This window comes from Pseudochaenichthys georgianus, chromosome 18 (genome assembly GCF_902827115.2).
Source record: "Pseudochaenichthys georgianus chromosome 18, fPseGeo1.2, whole genome shotgun sequence".
NCBI lineage: Eukaryota > Metazoa > Chordata > Actinopteri > Perciformes > Channichthyidae > Pseudochaenichthys > Pseudochaenichthys georgianus.
In genome coordinates this window covers 7,034,533-7,059,780 of record NC_047520.1, presented here as the reverse complement: position 1 = coordinate 7,059,780, position 25,248 = coordinate 7,034,533, and the positions used below count along the sequence as shown (strand labels likewise).

Below are 25,248 nucleotides of genomic sequence, written 5' to 3'. Positions count from 1 at the left end.
GAAAGATCATTTAGTTAGTTGAAACTTCTCAAGAGCTATTTAAGATCTACCATGTCGCAAGAGAGGTTGAACAGCCTTGCAATGTTATCGATTGAAAGCAAGCTGGCTCTGTCACTTGATTTCAAAGAGCTCGTAAAAGATGTTGCCACCAAGAAGGTCCGGCGATTGGCGTTCGGGATTTAGGGATAAAAATCCAGTCTATGATTGTGGGATGTTTCCCTATAGTAAGCTGACAGGCTACAGCCCACATTGTGAACAATTACTATCTGATGCATAGTCCTCTAGCACTACATTTTTCATTGTTTGCTGTAAGTGTGTTCATGTCCTGAGAGTTTATCGTTTTATAATTGTGTTCAAATATTCAGTTAATTTATACTTTTGTCCTTGTGTTGTTCAAATCTTAATTTAATAAGTCAAAGAATGTTGAGATTTTTTGTTTGTTCATTCCTGTATTGGGTGTAATTTTCAATTAAATAGACAGAAGATAAAGTTGATAGTCAGTGCATGTTGATTTCTTGCAGTCCATTACAGTTCATTAACTTCAACAGGGTTTTCGAGGTTGGGTTTCATCGTGTCGTTTAGGGGGTGGACGCAAGGTCATGACTCCACCAGTATCCAAGAATCCTGAATTGTCCCCACCAATAGCTCAACACTTGTCACTCGCGCCTCCTCGAATTACTTGCGCGTGTAACAGGTAGGGCTTTAGCACTCTGCTGAGAAAGGCAGCAACCCGGCCGCTACAGCAAAAAAGCTAGTGCTCTGCCCGCGACAGTTCAAAATATGCTTCGTAAAAGGTATATCCAAACAGGGAACGATTGTATACTACAGAGCACATCAAAATGTAAGTGTCTGTCAACCTAATAGTGTGCTTGAGTAGACTATTTGTGTTGGAGATGGGATTACAGAGAGACAGGACAAGTAACAGCTTTTGTATGTTGAGTATCAGAATACATTGTCACAAGAATAGGGGAAAATATGCCTAGCTAGTGTGACTCAAGGTTCTTTGGTAGACTATTGCATTGGTCCATTCATTGAAGATGAACGCAATGCGACATCCTTTACTAGGCTCACCCACCAACAGTTCAGGTGCTGAACTGCTGATCCGAATGTATAGGTAAAAACCATATTATGCGTTTTCATCAATAAATAAATGGCCACATTTTTTTTAACCACTATTTCAAGGATGCTACGTTATCGAGTCCCGTCGAAGGACTGTTCCAATGTCCAGGCGTCCTTCGTAGCGAGAAATTTCGAGGCTGCACATGTGTATCCTCCGCAGTCTTAAAATCCCCACAATGCTTTGCGCACGGACCAATTTCCAAATCTTTGGCGGAAATCACGCTCCATTTAAGGCGGGGCCTCTCATATGACGCACACCTGTTAGCCTCTTCCACCATTCTTCGTTTTACGAGGCTAGGAAGGATTCTTGCCTCGCTTCTGAAGGAAGTGACTCGGAAGACACGTCCTACCAAGGAAGCGTCCTCGACATTGAGAAACACCCAGGGCCCTTCTCACTTCTCTTATTTTTCATTTCCTCGCTCCTCGGTCTCGGTCTCACCGGAAGTTGATTTGTCTGCGCCATCTTGAGTTGCGTCCCAATGGCCTTATTTCTGCCGGAGGAGCGATAAGCGAGGAGCTATAACCGAGGAACCACCAGACCATCCTTCGATGAAATCCTCAGACACTCGCCCCGCCCCCTTACTGTGTATCGCTCACTGATTGGACGATGCAGTGCATGCACTGATCTGATGCTTCTTGACATGAGAGCAGTTTCCCAGCGGAGTGAAGAAAATACATGAACCTCACGTCACGGGAGTCCCTCCTCAGTTTATACCGTGTTTTGTTTCAATGAATGTTTCATTTAGTTACAAATATGTGATATATCTGAACAACAAAGTGGTCAAAAATCATTTTCTTCATTTATTGGAAACATTTTCATGATCGCTTTTTTCAATACATTTTAAGAATGGCGTTTATCGTTTTTGAGAATGAGTTCTTATTTTATTTAATGCATTTGGGTCTACAACAGATGATACACATGTTTGTGTCAGTAAATGTGTACTAACAGAGGCGGGGGTGTGTGTGAAAACAACGGGGACAGAGCTGATGTCAGACGATCAGCTGTGCAGCGTGATCACAAACGGTCGTCGCTTCACGTGACGCTCCGGAGGAAAGGACGTCCCATGCTGGTTTGTGATGGCTGTGATCACGTTTGCAAATCTCTGTTTTATCATTCTTAATCAATCATTTTATATTTAATTGTTAACTCATTCAAGTTGACTAAAAGACAGATGTGTTTATGATTTGCTCGTTGATCCTGATAAGGCCTATTTTGCATCTGCTTTAGGACAGACAAATTAGTCTTACAATTAGGATGCCTGTACTCCTTTTCAGAGGTGCCTTGTGATGAAATGTTCATTAACTGTGTAATTACTATATTTAACCTCTGTGCCAGACACATTAATGCATCAATAATCATCATCCAGTCATATCATATACAAACTGCAACATAATGAAATGGGCCAGTCTTTTCTCTTGGTACTTTACTTTAAGTATATTTTGAGGCCAGAGTTGTTGCTTATGAATATTGAAACCGTTAGCTTTTTTTAATGATATGCCACACAACTTGTTTGATGCTTTCAACACCTGAAACACTCAGGTTTTCCGTATTGGAGAAGTGAAATGGTCAAAATCTATCATGTGATTTTAAGAAAAAAAAGTCTATTCAATAGAAAGGTTTATCGCAGGGAGGCTGCAGTTAGGCCATGTGCCTGAAGATGCATGAAGACAGACGAACCAAACCATCTGACCTGAGCTGGGTTGTGAGCCCAGACAGATCCTGACAACCAGTCGTCAATTAATCAGCAATAAGGTCAAATGTAGGAAAAGTGTCTCACAACTGATATTTCCCCATAGTCTGTCATTTTCAGTATTTTGCCAACTCATTGTGTTACTTGCAATCTATATTGTCACCATCCAGTATATTAATCTTTATTCACAGGTTTGTATCTTTAAAAGTGTATCAATCTTGGAATGTATAAAGAACCTGATTACGTGCTTTTGTTTCTTTAAAGTATTTGTACCTTTGTATTCTGAGTGAAATTTAGAGAACGTATAATTGATCTTGTAAATGTTTGAACATTATGATAGGTCGTCTAGTGAAAGTGAACTTGCAGTTTTGATACTCAGTGTTGTTCTATCTGAATGACAGTAGCCTATAGCATGTTAAAACATTTGAGCTAACTACAGTGTTATGTTAGAAATGTGAGTAAAAAAGCATAATATTGGTGTTGAGAATATTAGAAATAACGGTATTGTATAGTATTTAGATAACATGTAAGCAAAGTACATATATAGTGTGTTAAAAAAATTGAAAGAATTACTATTAGTATGTTGAAAAAGTGAAAATAACGATAGAGCAGAAAACCCACTCGGATGGAGCCAGCTCTTTGGACGAGTACGAGAAGAGGAAAAAGAAGAAGATGAAGAAAAAGGTATGGAATGAGGAAATGAGAAAAACAGGCAAAGTACATTATGTTAAAAAATCTGGGAAATAGATTCTGAAATCTGTAAGCCCTATGAGGAAAATAAGCCAAAATACGAAGTAGTATAGTATGTGGGAAATATACAAAATGCAACATAGTATAGTTATGGCAAAAATATGAACAAAAACGACATAGTATGGCAAACATGGACATAAAATACCATGTTTGTTTGTTTTTGCATTTTTTCGACATGCTATATAATACTATTACTTGTTTTTTGTCATTTTGCCAACATTTAAATGATCCAAGAAAAAATCTAAGAAAACAAATCGAAGATCTTTATTAGTATATTCGTGCTCAGCAATCAGACGAACGGGGTCTCTAAAAGCCAAACAGCAGGGGGCGCTAGCTGTCACCAGATAGCTGCTAGCTTAGACATAACAGCAACTCTTGTTTGTTTTTCACTTATTTTCATTTTGACGCAACATAGATGTCACTTATGACTCTCTTCGAATTACAACATTTAAAAAGGAAAATTCAACCATGAACTACAATGAAAGTTATTCTGTGGTGAGTTTTCTATCACATTTATTCGCTCGCCTGCACAATGTTTACTTAAAAGTTGAAACGCATGTCCCCATGTTTCTCCTCACAGAGCCCCAGGCAGCCCACCCTGCCTCCGGTCTCCAACAGGACCCTGACCCACCCGTCTTTCATGCCTCTGTACCTGGCTGTAGGCTTTACACACCAGCACGCCGACTGTGGCAGCCTAACAGGTAAACTAATTTTTAAGTTACCCACATTAGTTTAAAGCAGGGGTGTCCGTGTCCAAACTACGGCCCGCGGACCATTTCGAATCGCCCTCGCCAAATAAAAAAAGTATAATGAAATGCGGCCAACAAAGGAAACTTGTGCTTGTCTTATATTGTACTTCTTAAATATATATGTACAAATATATTACACAGTATTATTCATGTGTTAATAAGCCCACTTTTCAAATAAATGCAGTCAATACAAGTTGGAAACATTTTCTAAGCTTGAAATATACCCTTCATATTTCCCCTTATTATACGCTTCTGTTTTAAGGAATGAGCTGCCAACAAAATAAAGTAAACCCTATGGAGAGCTGTGATGAAGGCTGTTTTTGTCTTAAGGCATTTTCAAGTATCAAGCATCATTTACCTACATTTAATTGATTTTGCTAACATATAACTGCCCAGACCTTCGTATGTTTTTCTGTATGTGGCCCTCGGTGAAAACAGTTTGGTCACGACTCACCCCTGGTTTAAAGCTTTATTAAACCTCCGATTTAAGTGTCTGCTGTTACAGTTGATAACAAATACAGTTTTGAGATTATTCACCACTTGTGGAAGGCTGGGTTAGTAATGCAACAACTACAATTTCTTAATTAAGTATTAAGTTAAATTAAAATGTGTAAATAATCTAATTAGAAAATGTTTTGATGAACAACTGGAATATGAAACTAAAGCTTTTCATTTCAAGATATGCAATAATTAACCTTTTGCTCATGCACTGTACTGGAATCAGACAGACATGCAAATTAATGTTGCTTAACATGCAGAAGTAAGAAATGATCAGTAATTTGTAATACTCTCAATATTTTTATAGGATGTTTAATATGCTATAAATGACGTAGGATTCTTGTTTCCCTGCCCTTATCATAAATAAATGATAATAATTAGCCTTTATTAGATTAGATCGGTTAAAGGAGTTTCTGTTACTAGCTGTGCAAGTTTTATTTATATAGCACATTTTAAAACGATTTTTGGTCGAGCCAAAGTGCTGTACATATAATAAAAATACCCTACAGTAAAAACACTTTACAGCAAATACAAGAGCACAGTTTGTGCAGAATATCAGTATGTAAAAAACGACACCCTCTGTCCTTAGACCCACGTTCATGTTGTAAAACTGACAACTCCATCTTCTTCCAGTCCTTCCCCTCGGCCCAGCAGAGTGTTTCTACTCTGATCCCACCCTGACCTGTGGAAGGATCCCCAACGTAGTAAGTGATTTGAGGGTAAGTGGACTTCATAAACCCATATCTTAAAAGACTGATTGCCATAGACATCCACAATATCCGTAGAATTAAGTCCCTGGAAGACATGAACACTCACTTAAGTTGAATGTCTTAAATATAGTATTTGTTTTTTTTGACATATTGGATGTTTGTCGTTGTATCAATGTTTTAGAATCTATCAATATAAATTGGGCCTTTGTCAAGACTGCCTTAAGTTGAGTTCAATGCATTTTCAAGACTTTTTTCAGATGTATTGGATTAAAACTGGCCATTAACAATTAGGCAATGTGAGCCCTCAACCATTCATCCTCATAGTCAACTTGCATAATACTGAACATTTATTAAATGAATATGTGGGGATATTTCTGCATATTGAATTGGCACAGGGTGTTTCTGGACTGGCATACCAACTGCAAAACAAACGTTTGATCAATATAACCCTGGATTGTGAGAATGTATTGAACACTGGTTAGTGTTCAATACACAATGTGTACAATGTCCTGTCCTCTGTGTTTTGTATGCAGTGTTTGTTGTAGAGAGCAGAGCTTACGGAGGGGATCAGGCAGACGATGACTTTTAATCAAATAGGCTCAGTCCTGTTGGGTGGAGCTAAGACCAGGAGGCAGGAAGGAAAGAGGCCGTTTGTTTTGACTGTAAAGACAGTGTTTTTCATTTTAGGTACAAATATGAAAGACCTGCGATGATTGTATTATTGAAAGAAACCGAAGTTCACATAATAATTGCTTATATGAACATGAAGACACCCATGTTCTTATTTCCTCTGTTCAGCTTCAAGCCATCTCATGATTGAACTGTAATCTTACCCGTGATGCTCTATTTTCTATTAAAACCTCTTTTAAACGTGTATTTCTTTCAGGTTTTCGAGTGCTTCGAGCTCAACACTCCCCCACCAGTTATGTCCCCCTGCCCGGCTCCACCTCCCTGTCCGGACCCATTCAAATTCGGACCAAACCCCACCAGGAATCTGGGCCACCTCACTCTGGAAATCAACAACCTCCACCCTGCAGTGCAGAAAGGCCAGGTTGTGCTCCAGCTCACCCAGGAGGAGGACCAGACCATCACTAACCTCCTGACGCTGCACTACCAAGAAGAGCCTTTACAGATGGACGAGACCCTTCCCAGTGTCAACCACAACTCGTTCTGTCATCCAGACACAATCGACTTCACTGCAGCTCCCAATCCCTGCTTCCTTAGTGATCTGCAATATCCAGGGGAAACCATTGAGTTTCAGCAGCGAAGGTGTTGGTCAGAGACAGAGCTTGATGCTGCCAACACACTCTTGAGCTGCTCTCGACTGGTGGAGCAGGAGGGAATAATCCAGGGCCACAACAGATCATCAGTAACACTTCCTCTGCTACACCTGCGCCATGAGGATTCATCCCGAAGCTCTGAAAGCCAACACGTTTCGGAGACTTTTCCTGCCTTCATAACTACCGAGTGTGCCAAAAAGGACTGGGGGGATTTGGAGGAGGGAAGGAATGATGATGCAGTCCATCTGCTGGAGTCTTCACTGTCCTCAGGCTCAAAGGCAGGGAGAGGATTAGGCACCTCTGTAGAGTTTACTAAGATAAAGGACATCTTAGATTCTGAGGGAGATGCTGTGCATGTCCTCCTGAGCCTAGGACACACAGCAGTTTAGGATTATTCTTATATATTGTGTTTACCTTCTTGTCCCTGTGTGTTAGCTTTAAAAAGGGACTTTACTACCTCATTACGCAAACCACTGGTTGATCTTGATTCATACACTTCCTTATTTTTCTTGGATGAGAGTTAATATCTCCGAAAGTCTACATTTGAGTTGCATATATTTTCCTACTGTAAAAATGATGAAGAGTTGAGCTTAAGACACATTTCTTTTATCAAAAGCATTACATGTTTCTTTTATTAAAAGCGTTACTACTGTTTCTGAAGGAGAGAATCCCCCACTTATTATTTACAACATACATGTACAGCATATCAACATATAATATCCTGCCTTTACTGACCCCACGCAGCAGGGGGGGGCTATTGTTCCACAACGGTTACTGGCACAAGGTAGTGGACAGCACAATGACTGGCAGTACAGCTCGGTCCACATGCCTTTACAAAGCTATTGTGCTTGATAGAAGCCCTGATAGGGATTTAGAGTTTATTCAAAAGGCACTTCCTGATAATATGTATTCCAAAGTTGGTCTTTTGCTGAGATAAAATGCAGTAGTTATGAGCCTTCCATAAAAACATGTCATATCCTGTATTCTGGCCACAGAAGTGACACATGACAGGTTGTCGTGCATGGCAGGAATGAGATGTTTCAACTTGTGTGTGCTTGTGGGGGCGTTTACAGGAAAGCCCAACCCTTTTGTCTGATATGTACAATCTGGTTGAGCAATGACTAGAAAGACAGGCATTTCAGCTGCTGCAGAGCCACATGCTAGCAGGAGGTCAACTCTACAGCTGCTGCTGCTATGTAATGCAAGTCATTCACATAGTCAGTGTCGGGAGTAAATGATGTCTGTCAAGCTCCCAGCCGCACACTCACGCACTCCAGTCATATAAATAAGGCGATGATTAAAAGTCTGTCATGATCTCCTTTTATCCTTCATTTCCTGGTTCTGGAATCAAGAGTTCTTGGTCCTTTTTAAAGAGTGATGCCGGCCTTGCTGCTGGAGACCATGCTGGCGGCCTGCATCACTCTGTAGCGCTCGCGGAGGTTCCGCCGCCTCACATGCTCGTTGGTGATCTCGATGACGTTTCCGATGGGGAACCAGCCCTTCTGACCGTCAGACAGGCGGATGCCTTCATACAGGCCTGCGAGAGAGGAGAAAAGGGGTGGGGGGGGGGGGTAGAACAAACAAGGGGCAGATTGGAGGTTTCTGTCATGCAAGAGAGTCAAAACAAATCAAGTAACGGCTAAGGTGAGAGGATTGAGGAGTTACGGGGGTCAGGGTGGAACCAAGCAGAGTAACAGGAGGAGGCATGTTAATAACACGAGGTCGAGTCAGGAGGTTCCACACCTGAAACAATAAGGTCCAATATCGACCAAGAGAGGACATTAGTTTGACGCAAGCACACATTTCATATCACTTTTAAGTTTGAGGTTCTGTAAAACAGGAAATGTTTACAATCCTGTTCGATACAATCTTTTCTGATAAGTCTTTGGGTCACAAGAGCCTTCGTGGAGAGGTGGCGTTGAACCCAGTTCCCCCGCACTGGTTTATGGGCAGTTCTACCAGGAGAGCGTTATGACGGCCCATCTCACACCTTCTTTTATATTAAACCAAATGAACAACTCCCAGTTTGGGTTTCCATCCACGTTCTTACCCTCGTTGGTCTTCCGGATGACGTTGATGATCTCAGTGGGCTCCAGGGTGAGCTCGTCTGCCTGCTGGGCGACGTACTGCTCCACACACTGCACCTGGGGACAATCTGACACACACACACACACACACACACACACACACACACACACACACACACACACACACACACACACACACACACACACACACACACACACACACACACACACACACACACACACACACACACACACACACACACACACACACACACACACACACACACACACACACACACACACACACACACACAATGAGCATAGGAACACGCCCCACCACACACTGTACATTCACTTTGTGTGTGTTCTCACCCCAGTCCTCATAAATCACTTCATCTTCGTCTCGGTCTGGGTTGGTGGGGTTGGGGAAAGCCGCCATCCACCTGTGCATGTCTGACCTGGAATAAATAAACAACGTTGGACTTAAATGCCGCCTGAAAGTAAATAGAGGCGGTTTGTTTGTGGTGAGGGACAAAGAGCTGCTCACTGCGAGGGCGCTTTGAGGAGCCGCTCCATCATGCGCCCCTGATGGTTCTCCAGCAGGGTGAGGTTGAAGCAGTGCTCCAGGGGGCCGCTGCTGCCCCCCCCACCTTCATCTGCTGCCTGCACCTGCACCAGAGAGCGGTGGGCGTGGTCGAGCACCACAAAGCGCTCCGTACTGTGGACGAAAAGAAGGGCGAGTTTTGGGATGAATATACACTTGCAGAGGTAAAGGCATTTAGGGCGTTTTATATTGCCATCATTTGCTCCGTCTGTGGCAACAATGGCCTGTTGGTGCGGTCACCCCGTCTTCCTCTGAGAGCTCTTCAAACACTTCCCAGACACACTTGAGGAAGTTTGGAGTCATTTCACTTGGAATGACTCGCGGTTAAAGAGTCATGGTCACATTCTCCCGATGTCTAAAGTAGCATTACGAAAGCTTTTGTTCTCGTGAAGGCCACACCGCGTTAATGATGACTCGTAGTGTAGGAATTTAAAACAGCATCTTTCCTGAGGCAAATACGAAACTTCAGTTACTGAACAGCAACAAAGTCAAGTGGGGTTAGACAGAAGCTGCTGGAGCGTGTAGTGGTTCGCTGTTGGGTGTAACGTTGACTCAGCTGTGCTTAGTAACTTACAAGCACAAGTGCATACTTAGGCATGGCAGAGTGAGTTTGCGCTGTTAGTTGACACGCATCGTCATATGTAGGTCAGTGTGAAGTCAAAAAGAGTTCTGCGGGAATTTGGGCCTAAAGTCTTCAAATCTAGTAAGGACATACTTTGGGCGAGTACAACGCTGACATATTATGATCACACAAAAAGAAGTACACTTGAAATATGTGTAAAAACACTAGTATTGTGTTAATTAAATGTCTTTCAATGGTTTTATTTGAACTGCATGCGCGAATGACTTTAAAACATTAAGTCCCATATATCCAAAGACTGAATTTGTCATGATAAGAAAAGAACATGCTTTACACAGTGTTCATTTGTGTGAGGCTGTTCTTTCAGATTAATGCTAACACAAGTATGCTTACTGTATGCTAACATGAGCTAACGTGAACATCGGCATGCATCGTATGTGTACAATTTCAGTTTGGCTTGTCCTTTGCATTAAAGAATATAATAAAGCGGAGTCTCTTTGCTTTGTTATTTGTGTCGCAGGTATTTGATCCTGAGCCAAAAGATCACAGAACTTGAAAAAGGTAGTTGGAATGGCGCTAGAGGAAGAAGTCATTCGTAAAAACTCAACTTCATTTAACTTCATTTCAGAATTGAACAAAGTGTGCGACCTACTGATAGACCGAGACATTGCAGTTCAAAGATCGAGGCCACTGGCTCTGTAATAATCACCCTTTCTTGGCAGCGATGATGAGCAGGTCGTTGAAGAGGAAGAGGTAGATGGGCGTGAACTTTGGCCTCATGTGGAAGAGAGTCGCTCCCTTGGACATTTCCTGCAGCTCTCCCTTCTTCTCCAAGTGTCGTGTCTGGGAGATGATTGGGACGGCCTGCAGAAAGCACAAACATGTAGGCTCCTTTCGGGGTTCTTCTAAAGAACTAAGCACTAAATATTGCACACACAAGTTCACCTTGAGCTTGTCAAACTCAAGCGTTTGATGGATATGGATCAACTCCTCCATCTGTCTCATCTGTCCCACCTGCGTGTTGCACTCGACAATGATCTGCGTTTGAAGGTGAGAGGGGGAAAGATGATCATAAGCACCAACGGGGTAGACTTCTTTCCACACTTCCTCCATCAGCTGTTATTTCAGACTAGCTCTCCTTGGGAGTATCAGGTTCGTTGCTTTGACTGATGTTGCCCTCGCTGACACGCATGACTCACTCTCACTGCAGAGCTCATTCAAAAGAAATCATTCAATCAGACAATGGGTGAGGTCGGATATCCAGCGGCATGCGAATGATATGGAGTCGTATGCAGACGAGGGACGAGGGGCGTTTACCTTGGAGACTGAGGCCAGAGCCTTGGAGGCCGTCTGCTCCTCTGCTGTCCTCTCCTTTGTTCTCTTCAGGATGTTCTGCAACCACAAACCACAACTTTCTACTTCTGCGACGGACAAACAGGATACATTTGTTCCATCTACCGTACTTTTCGGACTATAAAGCATATAAGCATATAAGCCGCAGCAGCTAAGTTGTCGTTCTGTCTCTCGGTTCCACTTTTGCTTTGGCGCGCTACCTGTCTCACTCTCTTCCGGCCTCCAGCTTTTCCTGCTGGAGCCCGCCGCTTAAAGGTGGCGGGCGCGGACCGGTCCTAGAGCCCATAGCGTTAAAGGTGGTTAATTTTACCTGTAAAATCCATAGATTTAGGAGGTTCCCTAGTGGCCGTTAGCTGTACAAAAAAAATGGGGGAAAAACTCGCGGCTTATAGTCCGAAAAGTACGGTATATGCAAACAAGGTCAATAGGTTGAGATGAGGTGTGGGTTTGCTCATAGGTCAAGAGGCAGTGACAAGTGTGAGCGGGGAAGATTACGCTGGAATGAGGACAATCCAGCGAGCAACGCACCGTGGTGGCTTTTGCCTTTTGATGGCTTGTAGCAGGGTCTGCTACACAGCATGTCCTGCGGCATGCTGGGTAGCAGGGTCAGCTACACAGCATGTCCTGCGGCATGCTGTTCAGACACTGGTGGAAAGATGTAGCGTTTGCAAAGGCGAACTGCATTCCTGTGTGAACTGTGACACTGATTTAGGATACCTGCTCTACATTAAGTCTTACATTTATACAATTATGTTAAGAATAAAGAACGGTATGGATGAACGAACGTGCATTCACCTACAATTATGTTGCTTAAAGAGACCCATACCCACAAGAATGATACTCAAAAGGACAACAAATTAACATTCAACAACTCCACAGTGATTTGAACAGACGACAAAGACACTCACAACAACTACAAAGATAAACAATGAATTTAAGAACGACCAAAATAATTACAAATAACGTTCAAAACACTCAAAAAACACTACTGTGACTTGTTTAAATGCTTTTTAAAGTCACGTTCTGATTCCACTGGAGACAGCAGCAAGAAGCAGAGCTCGGCTAGCGCTTTTTTACTTTCAGTTTTCAATGCTAAATGAAGCTAATCCCCTTGTTGCTGGATCAATGAAACTTCTGTACTTGTAACTAGTGTTGCTGCGATGCTGCTCACCTCAATGAGCATCTTGATGCGTGTAATTCGCTGAAAGGGAAGCAGCAAGAAAGACATGAAGGGCAGCCGCTGGCATTTAGGAGACTCCTGCAGACGAGTGATGACCGTGGCAAACTGCATGTTGTTCTTCCTAGAGACGCACAGAAAGGCATTCACGCACACGGAGGAGACGGGCATTTCGTTTGTGTGCACAATGCTTTTTGTTCCTTACAGGAGCGAGGTGTAGGTCTTGTCCTGGTAGATCTGGTTGCGGACGTAGTCGATGTAAGCTGGGAAGTTGTGCTGGGCGTGGTAGTGGATGATGTCACAGATGTCAGAGAAGACCACGTCATGGAAGATTCGGTCCTCCAGGTCCTTCAAGAACCTGCGAGTCCGACAGAAAGGGCTTTACTAAACATTTACTATACCGTTAGCAACAAAGACGATGCCCTATTGAAAGCTACTACCTTCTTGTGAGGCAAGGGACCTCCCACTGTACCATGGGGAACATTTGCCTAGGACACCGCCATTGTAACTATTAATATCATGTATTATATATAAATATATATCACATTTTTGAGGACACTCTGGCAGAGTGAACCACTGCAGAAATCCACATTTCCCTTTTCCCTTCTCTCCTTCCTTCCTCCCTTCCTCCCTTCCTTCCTTCCTTCCTCCCTCCCTTGTGCCATTGCTCACCTCTCGCTGACCTCCCGGATCCTCAGGATGTTGGAGAAGAGGGTCTTCTTCTCTCTGATGATCATCGTCTCCTCCAGCTCCCGGCTGTCCAGGAAGTGTTCGGTCAGAACTCGCAGGGATCGGAGGTAAGAGGCCTCGGAGGTCAGCACCTCGAACATACTCTGCCAGGTAGAGACACACACACACACACACACACACACACACACACACACACACACACACACACACACACACACACACACACACACACACACACACACACACACACACACACACACACACACACACACACACACACACACACACACACACACACACACACACACACACACACACACACACACACACACACACACGTCTTTAAATGATGCTCAGGAGTGTGACGTATTACATGGAAAAACAGACTGTGGGTGACAAGAATCCACTCCGTGAGAACATCGGGCGTTGTGCTGGTGGGTTACGACACCATCACAGAGTGCTGCCTGATGTTGGAAAGTCGACTGTAGAAGCTTTCATGAAATATGATCAGTAGTTGATTCAGCAGTGAGTGATATAAAGACATCACTTTGAGATGTGATTTCAAACTTGATCCTGCATGTTCCATTCCTCTCCTGTAGCCATTAGCCCCCCCTCACCCCTCACATCACTCCCTCACCTCCTGGTACTTGCACTGCTCCGGGGTCAGCTGCTCCAGCACCCCCGCCTCCCGAACAGCTGGGAGGTCCTGCCACAGGGTGCTCTGACCCGGCGTGGGCAGAGTGCTGCTCCGGGGGGGTCCGGACCCTGACCCAGTGCTGGTCCCTGACCCAGTGCTGGCCCCGGTCCCTGTACTGGCCCCTGGGTGACGGGCCGTCCAGTCCATGGCGTAGTCCACACTGGATTTGCTGATGTTGCGACAAACTGTCTGCCGTCGGATCTCCTTGGTGATGACAGTGGCGCGGTACGTCTGGTACAGAGGCTCTGAGGCAGTGTGAACGAAACATTATCATTTCCATTCTGTTTCTATGTCAATACTGTTATATTTGACTATTTTCTATTATTTGAAATATGTTTCTAGTTCTCTATCTGTGTTTCTAATTTTTGTTTTGCTTTTATGTACGCACCACGACATCAAGTCAAATTCCTCGTACGTGTCAAGCTACCTGGTAATAAACCTGTTATCTGATCACATTACATTAAACACATGCAAAGACCTGTCTTTAAAAAGCCAAGAGAATATTAGTTAAACAAACAAGAGGAAGACAGGTATTTCAATCTAACTCAAAGTTAATAGAATAGTTGTTGGCTAAGATAGAATAGTCTTCAGCCTCTCTCAAAGTGCTCAGAGCGGTTACAAAGCAGTGCTCACGGTTAGCATAGCAACATGCTGACAGTGCATCCTGTCACAGGAATGAGCGTGCCCTACCATCCTGCAGGCGGGACTCCCAGCTGAACGAGGTCTCCCTCCTGAGGGACCCGCTCCTGATTGGACGCCTGAAAGAGTATGGAACGGAGAAAATAGGATTAACAAGGGAGATATGGAAATGTTCAACCAAAGAGTGACAGACACAGTTATTGATCATCACATACACACAACAGAGAAGAATGTCTTATTGATCCAAACCCAACAATGGCTGCATTCCAAATCACATACTTTGTTTTGTAGTACATACCTGAGCTTAAAAGGTATGTGCTGTTTCGCAGTATACATGCAATTGAGACAATATACTTCGACCTAACTTGAACTTTGACCCTCTGGATTATATACCTGCCGCGCAAAGGATTATGGGTCAAAAAAGCCAGAGCAGCATTCTGGCTTGTGTAATAGAAAAGGCAACTGGATGCTACTGATATACTCCGCCCATGCATACTTTGATAAACTAGGACTTGGGACATGCTAAGTCTGATTCGGAATATGAGGGTAGTTACTGCGTCTCTAAATACTATGCATCTGTATAAGCTCTAAACTCAGATGGGATTTTTGAAAAATAGAACAATATAAAATATCATCATCCTAAAAGGAATGGAAGTGATAACTCACGGTTCATCTGCTGTCTCGCCTTCATTCCCCCCGTTCTGCTCTTCTTCTGAAAAGACAAAGTACTCCGTCATCAGCGTGCGGATCACTCATAGCCGCTCTCCGTAATAAGGTTAGCTCGGTGCGAACCTCTTCTCTGTGTGAGCGACTGCATGGAGGCACTGCTGAGCCTCCTGGGGTCTGTCTTTGGTGGCGGAGGGGGGGGTCTGCAAGGGCTGAGTGGAGGAGTGAGGGCTCTCTGGGGGCTCAGGCCGCTGGAGACAGAGCCGCAGGGGGACGCGGGCCGCAGGTTGCGCCACTCCTCCAGGGTGGGCTGTGGGAGGGGGATCCCAGCTCTGTGTGCGGGCGTGAGGCTGCGACCGTCGGGGTGAACAGGCATCCTGGGTGGGACGGCAGGGGGCTCCTCGTCCGGGCTGGAGAGGGGTTCAGTCTGAAAGTCGGACGTGGGGTCCGAGGAGCTGTAGGGCAGTTTGTTCCGGCGGGCTGGTTTGCGCACTTTTATAAGAGGAATATCCAGCTCCGTACACACAGTCTTTTTAGGAGCGCGCTCGACCATGGGAAGGGTGGCCTCGTAAATATTCTCCTCCTCGTTCTGGGTGGGCTGGACCTGTGGGGACTGGGAGCGTTTTGGGGGGACAGGCGGGGACTCGGAGCGGATGGCGGCTAGCGAAGTGAGAACACAGTGAGGGCCGGGGTCCGAGCGCCTCCTGTTGCCATCGGAGATTAAAACGTCCAAACACTGGTGGAACTTCGCCTTGTCCTGCTTGGACACCTCGCCCTCATCGATCACCGACATCCTGTCCACCTCGTCCCCCGCCTCGCTCTCCCCTTCCCCCACCCTCTGCACCTCTTCATCCTCCTCCCAGTAGTCATCATCCTCCTCCTGCTGCTGCTGCTGCTGCTGCTGCTGCTGCTCTTCCACATCAGTCTCTTCATCGTCTTCATCGTCTCCCCCCTCCTCCTCCTCCTCCTCCTCTTCCTCCTCCTCCTCGTCCACGGGCACCCATATGAGTTTCATGCCGGGCCACTGCCGGTGACACACACAGCTGCAGCCCGGCTCACAGCTGGGACTCAGAGGGATGTGAGGACTAAGCTCCGCCTCCACCTCACCCCCTACCACCATCTGAGACTCCACCTCTTTCCCGTCAGGAGCTGCATCAGAAGAAGCAACAGAGTTAGAGCTTCTGTTAATGAGCGCTTTATAATGTCTCTACAGGAAGAGAACAGATGTATTTATACTTCACAGCTGTTCCAAGCCTTAAGACGCAGCTGTCCCGCACCGCATTAAACTGATTCTCCTTCGTATTATCTTTAACCTTTGATGCTCTTAACCTATTTTCTTTTTTAACTCAACTCCCGAGTTTTGAATTTTAAAATGTTTTGATTAAATATGTTTCTTGGATCCCTTTTTTCCTCATCAAATTGTGAAGAACCTTGAGATGACATTGTTTTTAAAGTGTGCTATACGAATAAAAGGTATTGTTGTTATTATTATAGGACCCAGGCTGACGGATATTGGGACCCTGTATTGCATATTCTTCTTTATTTTGCATATTTCTGTTTAATGCTATTCCTTAAAAACAGCTTTTCCAATATAAATTATGATATATTACATATTTGAGTTTTTTTACATTTCTTGTGAACATTTCTTTGAATATTTTAAATGTCACAAAAGCATTTAAATTATTCTTATAAGATTCTATTTGTTGCTCCTTTTCTACAGCCCATTTCCTGCTGCTGTGTACAGTATGCCCCATTCTAACCCAAAGTAGTTCCCTTGTGTAAAGCCGTGTGGCTCTGAAGCGGACTCTGAAGCTCCTTCCCTTCATGCGTCTCCTCAGACAGGGCGGCTCTCTCTCATGAAGAGCTGTTTTCCAGCTTCACATTGCGCACCCTGACCCGTCGAGTCAGCAGCTCAGCACGAGAGGAACGCAGCTTTTCTGAGAGTGGTTTCCTAAAATATTCATGAAGAGTTTTGGAAGGTTGCATGTGTAAAGAATCCTATACGGAGGAAAGGAAATGGAAGAAGTGGAGGAACGAGAGAGGGAATAGAGGAGGGAGAGTCCTGGGTCAACGAGACCAACACAGACGACGTATGATATCTGACGATACAGAGTATTTGTGTTTTCATTGCATTATTTTATTGCAACATGAAACTTTTGTAGTTACCAATCTAACTGTGCATGGGCTCTAATTTGAGAACAGATAATATAATTGTTATTTTCAGTCCTAACCTCCAGTAGAAAGATAATTGGATTTTGAAGCTAATATGGATACTGATGGTACGATGACATATCACCACAGAACGTCCTGCGCAGAGACCTCCTGTAGCTGATGGGGAACCAATAGGAGGAAGCGAAAGCTCAGTGTGAGTAACTGGGGGCGGGGCACACACACACACACACACACACACACACACTATTTCCAATAAATCAGGAAAAGACAAAACAATGAATGTATTTTCTTATAGTGTGGAGTCAGACACAGCAACACACGTCTGGTGTAGAGGAGCTACAGATGGACTGAGATGGAATGTCCTTGACTTTACGACTAGAGGAGAAGGACATCGAAGAAATGCCATGGTTTCTTCTATTAGTCTAAGTAAGCACAGTAACCGTCCCTTTCTGCTTTCACATTACTTAGGAGTAGCACACACACACACACACACTTGATCAGCTGACTATCAGAACCTGTTTAGGGCTGTTGGTTCAGTATTGCCAGTGGCACCACACCTGTCTGTTTAAGAGTTTACATTCAGTTCAATACCTTAAATGCGCTTATTTCACTTTAAAATGAATAAGGCACACACTTGCAAAAGTCTCTACCAATGGACTCCAACATTCTGCTTCCCCTACAATGTTTTATTCTTTCGGTTGCATCAATGAGATTGACCTTTGATCTCCAACTACTCTGAGTGAGTAAAACACTGTTTACAGTCTCGTCTGATTTCCTCCTGCAGATAAAAGCCGCTCTGAGTATCTTTAAATGTTGCCAGGTCTGAATGGCAGCCATTTCATTTTCTAGAAGTCACGTGACACGCCTTCCTGATATCGAGCTGGAGGAGTGACAGCGGTTTGCTTTTGTAATACTGCCCTTGCTTTAATCTGTGGGTATTTTAGCAATTGCAAAGGTCATAAAGGTGAAACTTCACTTTGTACTTCTTGTTTGGGTGACAATCATGACAAACTACAGCGACACGTTACAGAAGTGCAAAATAAATATAAAGAATAATAATAATGCCGTCAGCCGACCCTACCTGATCGACCTCCTTCCACCCCGATGCTGTCCGCCTCCCCCTCAATCTCGTTCTGCCTCTTGAGGGTCCGGCTCCTCTTCACGGGCAGCGGGGGGGCCTTCTCCCCCCCGAGCTGAAGCTGCAGACTGGCTCGGTTCGGTTTGGGCTTCACCGTAGGCGGCCTCTTGAAGCGCTTAACGGCCTTTGGTTCTGCGGCACCATTGGTGGGTTGTTCCTCTGCTTCCGTTGAGTCATGTTTACTAAACTTGCTCACGATACTCTTCACCTTCCCTCCTGAAAGCCTCAAGAAGCTGCCTGTCTCCCCCAGAGGAGGGGAGGTGCATTGTGGGGAGGGTTTCGGAGGGATGTGCGGTCGCGGTTTGGCCTCAGGTTTGAGGGGTGGTGGCGTCGTGGCCCGCCGGGATGTGTCCTGAACAGACATGGTAGCTAGTCTTCTCTCACGGTGTTTGAACTCTCAGCGCTGACCAATCAGAGGTCAGGCTTTCACGGCAAAGGTCAATGTGAGCATGACATCGCCACCTGAAGAGGAAAGCAAAAGGAAGTTTAAACGAGCTTTTCTACTGTAGATATAGATAATTTGGTTATAGGGAACAGCAGGTTATAATGGTAAAGAAATAAATACATACATAAACAGGAGAAATATATAGATATATAGAGTATCTATAGAATAAACAATGTCACATTTAAATAATCAAGTACAAAATTCACTATAACAAACTAATACAACTCAAATATAAACAGAGGGTGCTTCAAAAAAGTGTTCAAAGTAGTTTTTTGAAAGTTATTGTTGTTGGCGGGAATAATGATAAGGAATACAGCCAACAGGGAGTGGAGAGAAACAGACATGTTTTAAACTGGGGATGTAGTGATTACATGTGAGCGCATTCAACTTCTAAATTAGTCGTTATTATCTTTTCAGGCCTGTGATTACTTAAAAAAGGCCACATCTAATTATCGTTTTCGCAATAAACACGACATATTTCAGTGTTTGTATTGTAGTGTAATCCTTCAATTAGAATTTGAGCTCCATTCTTCCACTGTAAAGCCTCAGAGGGAAATGAACGTTGCACTGTAAGGAGTCCAATCCCTTCACATTCTCACAAAGAAAACGGGATGTCTGTTTACAAGGCGAAGCAGTGAAATCCAGTTAGAGATAATTGATTTTTTTCCTTTGTAAAGTTGCCAAACATCTTAAATTGTTATTTATTAATGCATAAAAGCATAAAAGCGTGACTCTCTTTATTCATTTAGGGCTTAATGGCTGGAATGTGTCACTGTATCAGAGAAGGGAAGCCGATCAAAGAGCTTTCGATTTCAGAGCCGTCATCCTTTGGAAACTATTTTCAAATATAATATTATTACAGCTTGAACCTCAGCGTATAAAAGACGCATTAAAGCGGCTAATCTAAAAGCCAATTGTCCTCTGGTTTGCTGATCATTCATGTGTAATGCCTGGGTAGCGAGACAACATTTTGAACGGCATACTTTGATCGATGGCACACTGTTGTAATTCAATTAATAGTTAACCACTGTTTCAATACAAATCTTATTTTACAAGCACTCCACTCTGTCCACTGCTGCCCTACACAGGTTGAAGCCTTCATTGTTCTTCACATAGAAGTCCATGTTTTCATAACAAAAGCTACCCTAAGTGTGTTCTGTGCTTTCAATGTGGTGCTAGAAAACCCATATCGGAAGGTCATTACATATGTACACACATGACACTCGAGACCGCAGTAAATCCACACTAGGGCTGCACGATATATCGTGTCCTGACGATAATCGCGATATGCACATGCGTGATATTCACATCGCAGGACGTGACGATTTATTTTTTTATCTTTATATTTTTATTTTTTTTAGGACTTGTGATATTAAGTAGGCAAATTAACTCAAACACGTCATGTTACAATTATTAAACTTGCGCGGCTCTCATGTCAGGGTACTTGAGTGAGTGACATGCAGCCAATCACAATGAAATCTCCAAAGCAAACGGACCCGGTGATTAAAGGTAAAAACACTGAATAAAGTAGTCATGTGTTTCTCCAGGGCAGTTCGGCGCTGCTAACCGAGCTAGCTCAGCTTGTTGCTCTGATAACTTAAGATCCAGACGTCCGTGACTAAAAAACTTCATCCGGTTAAATATAGTTAAAAAAAATACCAATTGTATCGCCTTAAAGTTCAAGAAAGGATGGTTTGCGGGGGAAAAAACGGTCTTTTCTTCAATTCCTGTATGTTTTCATATCGCAATGTATATCACAGGGGGGGGGGGGGAATCGCAATGTCAGTTGTTTCCAATATCGTGCAGCCCTAATCCACACTCATTCAGTCTTTAAATATTCAAACACTGAGAAACGTCCTTATTTAAAAAGACTCAGTCAAATGAGACCGCCCTATAAGTGTTTATAAAAAGAATACAGATTCAGTGGTGACCAAATGGCCATGCTGCAGATTCTCATCGTGTTTCTGATGTGTGTGCAACAGCTGATGCCCTACGAACCAAAGGAGGGTCTCATGTTATGAGTCATGCAGAGGAAGACGTCACTGCACTACTTGGTGTGACTCTTTCAAACATGCATGTAGCTACATGTTTTAGGGACTACACGCGCCTCATTTAACTTAGAAACAGCTCTAATTGAGGATACAGTGACTCAGTTTCGGATACATTGATCGATCATTTAGCAAGTGTTAAAAATAAAGAGACCAATAAGCAACTGGCAGTTATATCGTATTAACCCCAAGTCATCATATGTCAACCAGCAGCATTTCTCTATGGATGTTCATGTTGGTTGGTCCACTTGACCACTCCAGGCTGAAATATCTCAATAACTATCCGCATAAACAAATGCTGAAACAATTACGGAAATAAAAAATGAATCGCAAAAAGGATTTTGTGAAGTTAAAGTTACTTGTTGCACTTCTCAAATATAAGAACAGTCTTGACAGTCTGGTGGAGAAGAACAATACACTATGGTTTTGGGAAATGTAATGTCTGATTCATTGATAAGGAAAATAACTCCTGGTTGCAGTCAGACCCGGCGTCATGGGCCCCGTTGACAATTCAGATGTCCCGGTAAATGTACGTTTCGGGGTGGGCCCGCGCTGGTAAACCAAATGCCCGCCCAGAGATGTATGTCTGCCGCCGGGTCTGGTTGCAGTGCTTTGTGTTTTTGGAGCTAGAACTGACCTGCAGACATATGAGATCTCACACTGAAGCAAATGGACACTTTACTGATATGTTGTATGCGTTTTTAAGAGTGACCTTCCTTTTTGATAAAGCTTATAGGGCTGATTAGATTCAGCCCCTAGTTTTGCTGATATAGGCTTAGTTTGTCGGGGGACATCTTACTTCTTCCTTCTCTCTGTCTGTACCCGTGTACACTCATGTTCCCATTAACCCAGCTTCCCCACATGTCTTTCTTTTTGGTGTCTATATACGCCTGGATCCGGAGTCATGGATGATCCTGCGGTCCTGTGCCCTGCATCGCGAGCCCTGGATCTTGAGTCGTGGCTGTGGTCCTGGATCATCGGTCCTGGATGGATATCCTCGTGGATTCATCTTCTTATTATACACACATGCATTTCCAAACATTTGGACTACCTATGTTGTAAATGTATTATCATTTCAATTTACACACGGCATCTATTGCACGTCTGTCCGTCCTGGGAGAGGGATCCCTCCTCTGCTGCTCTCCCTGAGGTCTCTCCCATGTTCCCTTTAAACTGGGTTTTCTCCGGAAGTTTTTCCTTGTACGATGTGAGGGTCTAAGGACAGAGGGTCTAAGGACAGAGGGTCTAAGGACAGAGGGTGTCGTATTGTCATACTGATATTCTGTACACACTGTGAAGTCCACTGAGACAAATGTAACATTTGTGATATTGGGCTATATAAATAAACATTGATTGATTGAGTGATTGATTGATTGAGTGATTGATTGAGTGATTGATTGATTGAGTGATTGATTGAGTGATTGATTGATTGAATCAATCACTGAAAACGTATTTGTGTCAAAGCCACACTTTGCCTGGGATTAGATGAGTGGGTAACATGACTTCACAAGAAGAAGAGACGGTAAGCGGTTTTCAGATGTCCTCCCATCCTGCCAAGAATATGCCTCGACTCAAAGTAAAAAAGAATCTTTATCAAAGTTCTTTTTAATGTATTTGTAAATGTATCTCTTGCAGGTCACCCACCATTAGGCAAGAGCAATACCAATTCAGTGGCGTGTTCTCTCACTGGGTAAAAGATTACAGTGTGCTTTCCATCGGATGTAGGCGCAGTGATTTTATATAATGTAGTGACCGGGCAACACCTTTGGGAAATTAAACAAGCGTCGCGTCTGATACCAGCAGCAGTAAACAAAAGCGTCGCAGACAGCAATCTATCTCTGAGCTCCTTTCCACACAAAGTCAAACACACGTTATTCAGAAAGTGCACCAGCTAGTCGGACCAGTTTCTTTGCTGCACAGTCAGAGAGCTTATAAAAAAAAGACAGACAGGGTTTCATGTTTCAGTCTGTTTCTGGGTGGACAGACAACAATGCACTCGATAATTACAAAGTCACAGAGCAGGAATGAAATGCATTAAAACGCCAGGAGGTTCATTTTAAAAACTACGACCTTTTGCACTATTTTCATCTTTGTCTTCAAGTTATTGCTTTTTGAGTACTTTATAATCAATACTTTGGGAAACATGACATCACCACAGCAATGTGTGTGTTTGTCGGCGTGTGTAAGTCTTACCAGGTTTCAGATGTAGCCCTCTGGTTATTATCATTGTCCACTGGGTGACAGAGAAACCTCAGATAGGAGGGTGTGTGCACTCACAAAGCACTCTCCTACACAGTGGCGATAACACATTCTGATTGTGTGTCGATGCACTGATCGACCAAGTGAGGCGCTCGGCCTGAGGTAACAATTCCCCCATGACTTGTGTCTCCGTTTGCTCTATTGACCTGGTTAGTTCAATGGCAACATATGTTAGTTTACTGGACCCGACACACACTCAGGCTGGGTCAGTGGGCCAGTCATTCACTCCAGTAAGTGTGTTTGTCCTGGTAAGTCCAAAAAAATCAAATATGGTGTGATCCCTTAAATCACACCAGCTTGAGAACAATCCTTAAGTGCTTAAAGGGGTCGACCACGAACACTATGCTCTTGAGTGGCTCTCTGTCTCTGTGTGTGTGTGTGTGTGTGTGTGTGTGTGTGTGTGTGTGTGTGTGTGTGTGTGTGTGTGTGTGTGTGTGTGTGTGTGTGTGTGTGTGTGTGTGTGTGTGTGTGTGTGTGTGTGTGTGTGTGTGTGTGTGTGTGTGTGTGTGTGTGTGTGTGTGTGTGTGTGTGTGTGTGTGTGTGTGTGTGTGTGTGTACAAACCGGGTAGGGGGGCTTCAAGAGAGCTACCATTACAATACATGTGTGAAGTGCTCCACGTTGGACAGGAAGAGGGGACGGAAAAGGTGTGTCGGTTTGGAAAACACACACTCATACATACATACACACACACACACACACACACACACACACACACACACACACACACACACACACACACACACAGGAGTGGGTTTACAGGAAAGAGGAATAAGCACACAGTTGGTTTAGTGACATAAGCAGAAAAAGAAAAACACACCTATGGATTTGCAAATGTAGATATAATGTGTAGGTCCTATTTGATTGTGATTTAAGGATATATCACATCTGGAGCTGCCAATGGTGGTCTAGCCTATTTGATGATACTAACGAAACACAAAATCAACACAAAGGCAAATTAAGTGTCAATGGCGGGCTATTCACAACATGTTAAAGTGTGCATTTAACGTAATTATTTGTATGCCTATCGCGTATTATATGGCGTAGAGTAGTATCGTCACCTACCTAGTACAAGATTGGGAAATATGTCGAAATATTAAACAACAGGATATTCTAAATAAATACCACAAAGCTTAAACAATTACCTTTCAGTATGACAACGTCACTTTCATCTTTAAAATAAGTATTACATCGGTTTTTCTTATGGGAACAGGTGCTTCCAGATTCATCCGTAAACGCCTACCAAACCGCACCTTTAACTATCAGTAATACTACAATTGTAATTAAAATATGGAATAAAACTCACCAGTGTTATTCAGCCATGTCTGACTGTTTCTCTTCTGTTATTCGCCTCTAGTAGCTTTCCAAATAGCTTTGGAAAGAAAAAAACCTTTACGTTAAAATCGGTCCGGTGCACTGCTACGTTACTTTAAGTCGTCCCGCGGCGAAAAGAATAGTTAGTTAAAAAATATATATCCACAAAGTAAAAGCAACCCGGTTGAGTTTCTTATTGTTTTTCTGACAGGCTTGTTGTCTGAGCTCCCATCATCCCCCTGTTGTTGTCTCCTTTGTTAGCAGCAGCATGTATGAGAGGAGAGGACAGGAGGTAGAGAGCAGCGACCCCCCTGAGGACAGAAGCCTCCAAGTTACCCATGGTAATGCTTACTGGTTCCGGTGAGGGATTTAAAAAATAAAATATTTAAAGTTATCCCATTTCCAAATGTAGGTTATGATGGTTCCCCTTTGTGAAAATAGGTGATCAAATGGATATTAGTGTATTAGTATTTTAACAATTGATGATTGGGTGGGATAATAATGGCTAGATGTACTCCATACATGTTTTCTCCTGAAGTACACCTTGTTAAGCAAGCCTGTGTGTGTGTTGGGTTATAGCATTTTGTTTTACAAATGTGTGCATATTTTATGTTTTTTTTTTTAATGGTTTTCTGGTCAATACT

The 25,248-nt window shown here is 43.5% G+C and overlaps 2 protein-coding genes across 2 annotated transcripts; one reads left to right on the top strand and one right to left on the bottom strand.

The window, feature by feature from the left end:
* Positions 1-4,016: 4,016 nt before the first annotated feature.
* Positions 4,017-7,286, top strand: LOC117463383 (uncharacterized). The gene is made up of 4 exons (XM_034105606.1): positions 4,017-4,055; positions 4,141-4,261; positions 5,441-5,526; positions 6,404-7,286. The coding sequence occupies exons 1-4, from the start codon at positions 4,029-4,031 to the stop codon at positions 7,184-7,186; spliced, it is 1,017 nt and encodes a 338-aa protein (XP_033961497.1). The 5' UTR covers positions 4,017-4,028; the 3' UTR covers positions 7,187-7,286.
* Positions 7,287-7,416: 130 nt separating this feature from the next.
* arhgef15b (Rho guanine nucleotide exchange factor 15b) lies at positions 7,417-24,865 on the bottom strand. Its single transcript, XM_034105605.2, has 16 exons — positions 24,597-24,865; positions 18,484-19,002; positions 15,357-16,379; positions 15,231-15,276; positions 14,616-14,683; positions 13,866-14,170; positions 13,211-13,371; positions 12,744-12,896; positions 12,533-12,662; positions 11,326-11,400; positions 10,954-11,046; positions 10,718-10,872; positions 9,372-9,542; positions 9,197-9,282; positions 8,848-8,952; positions 7,417-8,334 (listed from the first exon to the last, which is right to left on the bottom strand). Exons 2-16 carry the CDS (start codon positions 18,902-18,904, stop codon positions 8,165-8,167), a joined length of 3,162 nt encoding a protein of 1,053 aa, XP_033961496.1. The 5' UTR covers positions 18,905-19,002; positions 24,597-24,865; the 3' UTR covers positions 7,417-8,164.
* Positions 24,866-25,248: the final 383 nt, after the last annotated feature.